General features: G+C 41.3%; 1 protein-coding gene across 4 annotated transcripts in view; it reads left to right on the forward strand.

Moving 5' to 3' along the window:
• LOC311054999 (calpain-15-like) overlaps positions 1–9,291 on the forward strand; it is a 29,573-nt gene continuing 20,282 nt past the window's right edge. For 3 of the 4 annotated variants that reach the window (XM_084071054.1, XM_084071056.1, XM_084071057.1), the window contains exons 1-2: positions 1–55; positions 2,390–2,597. In XM_084071054.1, coding sequence (XP_083927180.1) covers positions 2,431–2,597 — 167 coding nt within the window. In that variant the 5' untranslated portion in view covers positions 1–55; positions 2,390–2,430. Of the gene's footprint in view, positions 56–90; positions 177–2,389; positions 2,598–9,291 lie in introns of those variants that run through there. The other variant, XM_084071055.1, reaches the window with a different exon arrangement.

A 9,291-nucleotide genomic window follows, 5' to 3' on the forward strand; every position in this document is an offset into this window, starting at 1 on the left:
GGCAGCAGCAGCAGAAGAATGGACCAGCGGTGACGGTGCACATCAGGCGCTTCAAGTAATGCATCTATAGCACGTTTTTATATGTGACTCTATGATCTATAGCCGACATATTATATGGACTGCCGAGACATTATACTTCCTCGTTGAAAGGGTATTATTATAGCCGCGATCGGGGGGTAAGTGAACCATCTGAGACACTGTTTTATATAGTCCTTGACTGTAGTGCAGCCATGTGAGCGACCATCGGTGTAATGTAATCGCACATGCAGGCACGGGTGGAAGAAGTACTCAGAGATTTTACTTAAGTAAAAGTACCAATACCATTATATAAAATATCTAGTAAAAGGCCTGTGTTCAAAATGTTACCTGAGTAAAAGTACAAAAGTATTGGCATCAAAATGTACTTGAAGTACTAAAAGTAAAAGTACTCATTGGGCAGAATGTCCCATTTCACACTTTCAAATTGTATACAAAATCTTTTGAAAATAGCAGATCTGATGTGAGCCATTGTGAGCTTGTAGATCTGCTATTTTCAAATGGCCGAAATGTATGGCTGGAGTGTTGGTTAGTGTGTTTTGTAATAATAATCAAAATCTACAAAGTAACTAGTAACTCAAGTTTTCAAATATTTGTAATGGAGTAAAAGTACAATATGTTTCCTTTGAGATGTAGTGAAAGTACTGGAAATTGGAAATACTCCAGTAAAGTAAAAAATACCTCAACATATTGTACTTAGTAACATAATACAGTACTTGTACAGTACGTGTGTATTTGAAACTTATTGTATCATCAGCACCTGCATCTGCATTGATGTCGGTTTGTTACAGGCGGATGATGATGGCACACTAAAGACACACTGCCACATGGAAATATCCAGCCTATTTTATACATATTATTCTGTATTAAACTTGCTTAAACACTCACTAAAGCAAGTGATGCATAATTGTTGAAGTGATAGGCTATAATTCACAATAGGTTTGCGTTGTGAGTGGTCTGGTCTGGGGCTTATTGCACAGCCAAATCCTCAGTGTCACTTTAACTGACTGAGAGTGTACGAAGGGGTCCATTTGGTTCTATTTGTACCCTCTCTCTCTCTCCGAGTTAAAGGAACACATGGTTTTTACAGTGGGAGTGACATCTCAAAGCTGGTGTGTAGGCTACCTTGCATTAATAGAGTGAATTTGGGTCCTTTCCTTACTCAAGGTCAAAACTGCAGCGAGAGCCCCCTCCCCTCCCACCAATACAGATGCAGCACTTGATCATTGAAACGGCAACCTTGGTGGCAATGTCACGTGCAAATATGTGCCTCTCACATTTCCTTAAACCGCTTTATCTTTTTCACCGAGGATGTTTACCAACATAAAAATGTTACGGTATAATTGATCCTCCAATGCAGATTACACATCAGAAGCATTTTACGGAATAACATTAGTTTTGGGTCACCGGACACATTGATTGTGATATGGATTCATTTCCTTAATTGAGAGACTCGCTCAGTGGTCTTGTGGTTTTAGAGTGTTGTGCCCTGAAATTGGGAGGTCGGGGTTCAATCCCCCGGGCAAGTCGTACCAAAGACTATAAAAAATATAAAACCCATTACCTCCCTGCTTGGCACTCAGCATCAATGGATGGATCAGGTCCCTGTGACATACTATCGTCATGTCCAGGGGATGAACTTGAACATCAAGCCGCCTCATGCTACAGAAACAGGAGATAGGCACCTGACCTTCGGGCCACATCATGAGTCAGTTCCCAAGGCTACTTACTTACTTATTACTTACTTACTTACTTACTTACTTACTTAATTACTAATTGAGAGATGTGGTGAAAGTATGGAGAATCATAATTTAGCATTTGATTTCTGACATGGCTCTTGGAATGTAATTTCACTACACAGTCAAATCTAAAGGTAGGTTAAGTGATATTTTTTGGTACTGTTTTTTTTTGTTAAAAAGGTTAATATAATATAAAGGTTATATAGTCTAATAGTAATCATTGCTAAAGAGTGTTTGCTCAGTCACAGGGGTTTCTCCAAATCTTTAGTAAACAGAATACAGCACATTTTCAGGTAGGTGACAACATTTAAGCCAATCAGGAGAGAGCACTGAAAATGCATTTTCTGTTTATTAAAGCGCTGGAGAGACATGGGAGACTCCTTTTACTGAACGAACACTCTATAGCAATAAGTACTATCAGAATATAGAGCTATTAAACTCATATTTTAACCAAAGTAAATCACTTACCCTACCTTTAAAAAAACAAAGGTAAAACATTGGTAAAATGAACACTGATGATTTTACTGTGTACGGATATATGTTTCAGAATCTGATCCCTGTACCGGTGTCAGTACTACCTCACCTCAATGTAACTCTCCCTCTCTCGTTTGCAGCCTTTTGAGGCCCCGCTCGATCACGCCGAGCCATCGGCACCATGGGAAGTTCCACTTCCTCCCTGGTGGATGAGGCGGAGTTCGAACCGGCGGCGCCCCGCGGCCCCTCGCACCCGCCCTCGCCCGTCATGGGCTGTCTGAGGAGCAGCCAGAGCACCTTCATACCCCGACAGCTGGCCCGACCCCCCGTCAGACACAGAGAGCGAAGGTACTGTATAAAGCATGCGCGCGTGCTCGTGTAACGGCCCACAATTTGAACCCACAGAGAGGGATGCTAAAGCCGAACATATTAACCACTAGCCTAAGAGGGAATCCCCCTTGGCCAGGGGAGATATGAGGCCTTTTTGGTCTTCAGGCAGAGGCGTTGAGTCACTCTGCTTCACTCACCCCTCTTTGACGTAAAGTGGTGTATCCAAGTACATTTACTCAAGTACTGCACTTAAGTACACTTTTGAGGAACTTTTACTTTACTGGGAGTATTTCCCATTTTCAATACTTTTACTTCTCCTCCACTACACCTCAGAGGCAAATATTATTCTTTTACTCCACTACAATTATTTGAAAACGTTAGTTACTAGTTACTTTGCAGATATACATTATTATATTATAAAACACACATTAACCACTTTAGCCCTATTTTATACATAGGCTATTTGAAAATAGCCGATCGACTAGCTCACAACGCGTCGCATCGCGACGCGTTGTGAGCTTGTAGATCGGCTATTTTCAAACATTTTAGTACTTTTACTTTTGGTACTTTAAGTATAGTTTGATACCAATACTTTTGTACTTTTACTCAAGTAACATTTTGAACACAGGCCTTTTACTTGTAACAGAGCACTTCTACAATGTTGTATTGATACTTTTACCTAAGTAAAACATTTCACTACTTTTTCCACCTTTGGTTGCGGCACCAATGTAGCTCCCGGGATTCGAACACGGCTCTCCTGTGCGGGAAGGGACACTGAAGCCAAACAAACTGGGGGTCCTTGAATTAAATAAAAGGCTAGGAATCACTGGTCTAGCTCCCAAATCAACCGGTCTAGTTCTCAAATCCATCACATGAGGCCTATAGAGACCTCCTAGCATAACCTAACGTCAAATCTAGGTCCTGGTGAGGGTGCTTTTGGTCTCTGTGAACCTACTGTACTCTTTGGAACAAATGACATAATGACCTGACATCTGTGGAAACTGTGTCCTTGTTTAAAATTAAAGGTAGGGTAAGTGGTTTTCTTTGGTAAAAACAAGTGTTAAATAGCCCTACATTGTGATAGTACTCATTGCTATAGAGTGTTTGTTCAGTAACATGAGTCTCCATGTCTCTCCAGCTCTATATTCAACAGAAAATGCATTTTCAGGTCAGGAAAACAATTTCATCCAATCAGGATAGAGAACTCGGTCAGGGTACAGATTAAACAAGTGGAATTAGAAGTGATGGCACTAAGAAATGAGCAGACACAATTGGAACTGGAACACTATAAAACATTAAGCTGATAAATGGATACTCTCTCCTGATTGGCTGAGATTTTGTCACCTACATGAAAATGTATTTACTGTTTATTAAAGAGCTGGGAGACTCCTGTTCCTGAACAAACACTCTATAGTAATGAGTACTATCAGAATATAGTACTTTAACCCTCCAACAAAAAAACGGTTTTAACCCAAAAAATATCACTTACCCTACCTATAAACGCTAAGACCTTTCTGTTCTCCCAGGCCTTTCATGTTTAGAGTGTGTGCTTGTGTGTATGTGTCTGCGTGTTGTTGTTTTTCCTAACCTTTATTTACCCAGGGCAGGTAATGGTATACTGAGAGCACGAGTGCACTTTTTCCAGCAACGCCCTGCACACACACACACACACACACACACACACACACACACACACACACACACACACACACACACACACACACCTGGGAACTGCCCAGTGCAACCACAGTCTTATATTCTGTTGACCATTGACCAGCTCAATGGGGTTCAATGCCTTGCTCAAGGGCACTTCAGCGGTGTTGGGGGAGGGGATCGAACCGGGAACTTTTCAGTCACTAGCACGCCTCTCTAACCGCTGCCACCGCTGCACTTCTGTGTGTGCGCGTGAGTGTGTTTGTGCGTGCATGCATGAGTGTGCGTGTGTGTGTGTGTGTGCGTGTGCGTGTGCGTGTGCGTGTGCGTGTGCGTGTGTGTGTGCGTGTGCGTGTGCGTGTTAGTTGCAACATGCGTGTCGGTCATGTGGATGAGTGTTTTTTTTTAAATGCGTACTGTATGTGCAGTGGTGTAAAGTAACTAAGTACATTTACTCAAGTACTGTACTTTTTTACTTTATTGGAGTATTTCCAATTTTCCGTACTTTTACTTCTACTCCACTACATTGATACCAATACTTTTGTACTTTTACTCAAGGACATTTTTAATTCAGGACTTTTACTTGTAACAGAGTATTTCTACATTGCAGTTTTGATACTTTTACAAAATTTGAGTACTTTTTCCACCACTGTGTATGTGTGTGGGTGGGAGGTTAGGTCACTATATTTTTTCTACTTTGGTGCATTTTGCTACCACTGTTGTATTTGAAAGTGAAGTGCAGTGAAGTGCATTGCGTTTGTGCTGCAATGCGTTGTGAGTTGTAGATCTGCTATCTTTGGCGGGCGACCTCGTGCACAACTAAATATAAATCTAGCTTTTGTTCTAAGCCAGTGGTTCTCAAACATTTTTGTGTCAAGGAAGATGTTTTGAAAATAGCTTATACCTACAATAGCTGTATATAGGGTTACAGTGATTAAACTGATTTTGATGCTATATAACGTTATTTGCTGGGGACCGCCGGAACCCCCCTCCCAAGGACCCCTGGGGGTCCTCAGACCCCGCTTTGAGAACCACTGCTATAAGCAAGCATCTGAGAACGAGATGACACCAAGACAGTATCACATGACATGATCTGAAGTCTGCTCAACACACAGAGAGAATACATTACCTTTGCACAAGCCATATTACTGTGACTGGAAGATATGTGAGTAATAATTGATACAGAAGTGATCAATATAGGATATGAATATAGGAATAGACGAGGACATGATGTTCTAACAAGCTGTGAGTTGAGAGTACTGTAGTTGTACTTCTGTAGTGACATCTTGTACACTTGGACCTCTTGATAAACAAGGAAGAGCACATGTGCAGTACTCTCTATACTGTCTTTATATGCTGTGTGTACATGTACAGGATACTGTAGCCTACATAGATCAACCACTTTCAACCTGACGTCCCTATATTGCTATTATAGGCGAAGATGTTCAAAAATGTTCAAAAACATTTTCAAACATTTCCCAAAAACATTCTAACATTTTCCAAAGAAAATCCAAATGTTCCTCAAAAAATCTAAAATGTTAAAAAAAAATCAAGTTGATCACAAAAATGTTCTATACATTTTCACATAATGTTTCTTCTGTTAGTTTTAGATTTAGTCTTATTTTCAGTTAAGTAAAATATCAACCCTGATAGGAGAGCGCCCCAAAAGTGTCTGAGTTTCTGTCTGTGTGATTACAATCATTGCAAAGTAGCAGGAATGGATTCAAGATTTTGTAATTCATTTGCGGGTAGCAATCTGTTTCTGGCACAACATGTGTTCCTAGTAGGGACATCCCCGTCTCCCAGAGTGTCCCCCAGCAATATATTTGTCCCATTCATCTATGTCCTCAAATGTGCCACCTCAGCATAATATCGTCTCTGTCGGGTGGAAACTCCATTATGTACTTTTTAGGTTTCAAATTCTGGTAGAAAAAGGACTTCCGCACACCCAGTCAGTTTAACCCATTAAGACTGGGAAAGCATCTACCATTTTAGATTTTAACCACTTTAACCATTATTTTATACTTTGGCTATTCAAAAATAGCAGATCTACAGCGCGGCATGAGCTTGTAGATCTGCTGTTTTTGAAAAATCTTGAAAATGTGTGAAAATCTTTGAATATATATATATATATATATATATATATATATATATATATATATATATATATATATATATATATATAACTCAAAACTTTGCTTCTGGGGGGTCCCTGGAACAAAAAAGTTGACATGAAAACGTTTGAGAACCACTGATCAAAAAAGGATTTAGAAGACATTTGTAGAATCCCCAGAAGCAAAGATTTGAGTTACAAATGTTTGCTTTAAAAATATATATTCAAAGATTTGCACACATTTTCACTATTTGCGCGGCACTCGGACTCGTATAATCTGCTATTTTGCAATCCAATCCAATCTATACTCTGCCGTACAAGGGTGTTGCATGGCGAAAATAGCCGATGTGCAAGCTCACAATGAGTCGCATCGGCATCGTGTGACTCCGTTGCAGCATGACACCGGTGTACGGTGGAGTATAAATGATAGCAAATATAGGCCGAGGCTATAGTTTTGAGAACTTCTGGCTATAATGACATGCCAAAAATAGGGACGGCAATTAGCACAGGATTTTTACAGTGTAGGCATCTCTCAGTTTGACTCCTGTTTGAAGAAGAAGCAGGGCCAGCTGTGTTTTGACAAACATCTGCTGCCTTTCATAGCTCATTCAGAGAGAGAGAGAGAGAGAGAGAGAGAGAGAGAGAGAGAGAGAGAGAGAGAGAGAGAGAGAGAGAGAGAGAGAGAGCATCCGAATATTTCATTACTCTGCATTGAGGCAGAAATGTGGCGTCTGAGTCTGAATGGAGGAGATCAATCGTTTTCGACATTAGCTGCACATATGAGGATTTGTATCTCCATAACCTTTTGTGTTTTTTCGCAAATGAAGACCCTACTTGATTATACAACAGCGTCACACAAAAGCATCCAGCACCCATCTACACAAAGAATGATAACTATATAGAATAGATAACTATAGCAACAATGATGTGAGCATCCTCACTGATTGAACCATAACGTTCTGTAAACGGGTTGAACAAGACGCCCTGTGAATTCGTCTGTCAGTCTTTCTACCGTTCATCGAATCACTCTGAAAGTGATCCCAGCGATATTGTTCACCACTGACGTTGATGTTATTATTCGTGGTGTGGACTAGCTGCAATGCACTTGCGTTACAGTGATTTATTAAATTACATATTTATAGTTATTATTATACTTAACGTTCTTGGTGTACTGTGAGTGGCTCTTTACACATACCCAAATGTAAGATCGTTATCGTTGTTTGGTTCAACGCCGGTATTGAAATTGAATTACTTGCGCTGGTTCCGATATCACTAGTGTCTAACGCCCAACAGCGTCTCTCTCTGATAAACTCTATCCTGTATCCTGTAATATACTCTGGGTCTTTTCCGCTGCCTCTGCCCTTTTCTGCAAATGTAACTGCTCTGGTGCCATGCAGGAGTCAGGTTACTCACTGACAGGAAACCTAAAACCACTGGGGAATCCCTGATCATTGCCTCACTGCCTTTAAGTGTATTCTTTATAGTCTGGTACAAGCAATCCGTCCTGTGTCAGCAAAAAGAGGAGATTGTCAGAGAGGACTCAGTTCTCCAATCATTACTGCATCTCTGCCAGCCGAAGGTAGGCCGAGAGATTATGTTTTCACCCCTGTGTGCCTGTCTGTCTTGTCCGTCTGTCTGTCTGCGTGTTCGGCGCTAATCTCACAGACCAAACCTTTGCCGGTAGGCCAAGGAAGACAAGACACTCCCCGAATATTTTCAACTATGTAATATGTTAACGTTTAACATTTCTTGAATATTTCCGTTCCTCCAGACTACAATTGTTCGGAGAGGGCCGTGATGTGCCCGCTCATACGGAAGTGCTTCTACCAGCTACACATGCAGGTCCGTGTACGTGGGTGGTGACGTCATGACCTCTACCTTTAGTTTAGAGTTACAAGCTCCTGGGCGACCTGATAACCGCGAGTGGTTAGGGCACATACCACATAGGCTCTCTAATGTCTGACGGCGAGTCCCCGGTTTGATTCCTGGGCCGGCCAGACCATTTGCTGCATCATTTCACTGCCCTACTCTCTGTCTCACCTTTCCGGTTTCTCTCCAGTGACCAATCAAAAGGAGTTACAAGCTTTGTGCTTGTTTTTTTTTTTTTTTTACAGCATGTTTACTTTTTATTCCTCACAGAGACATAGACAAATACACACAGTGACCGACAGAACAGACAACATACAGACACGAATACTGTAGTGCCCTCGGTTAACTACAGGATGAAGCACATGCTTGTACTGTATGCACACTCCCCCCACACACACACACACACACACACACACACACACACACACACACACACACACACACACACACACACACACACACACACACACACACACACACACACACACACACACACACACACACACAGACACACACAGACACCTCGCAACACTTTGCAAGTGCAAGCAGCAATGCCTGTCATCAATTCATTGAAGCAAACTGTAAAATGGAACCTCATTGGTCCATGTCTATACTCAGAACTGAATTATGGTAACACTCCTTTTGGTAACAAAAATGTGTCAACAGATCTACAAGCTCACATGAGATTGTAGATCTGCTCATTCCACTATTTGTCGTACGACGTAGTAGCATACAAAGTAGGGCTTAAGTGGTTCATTTGAAACGAGTGAATGATGTCATTGATGTGACAGACGCACTTTGCAAGCATGCTTCGTTAATTAAAATGGTATTGATTTCTTGACTGGTTCTTGGAAGAAAGCCCGAACATAAAATGTCTCCATAGCAACAGTCAATATGGAATACGTTTTTATGTCCCCTGTTCAGACAAAGCGCCATACCCCAAGTGTGACAATGCAAGCGGCAGCATACAGGCAGGTTGTTCCAAGATAGCTCTGGAAAAAAAATAGCTCAGCCCTGCATCAAAGGAACACCTGGCCAGGTTGGGAAGGTTTGCACCGACTGCAGTAAACTAGCTAA

This window comes from Gymnoscopelus microlampas (genome assembly GCF_963454915.1).
Source record: "Gymnoscopelus microlampas genome assembly, chromosome: 11".
Lineage (NCBI taxonomy): Eukaryota > Metazoa > Chordata > Actinopteri > Myctophiformes > Myctophidae > Gymnoscopelus > Gymnoscopelus microlampas.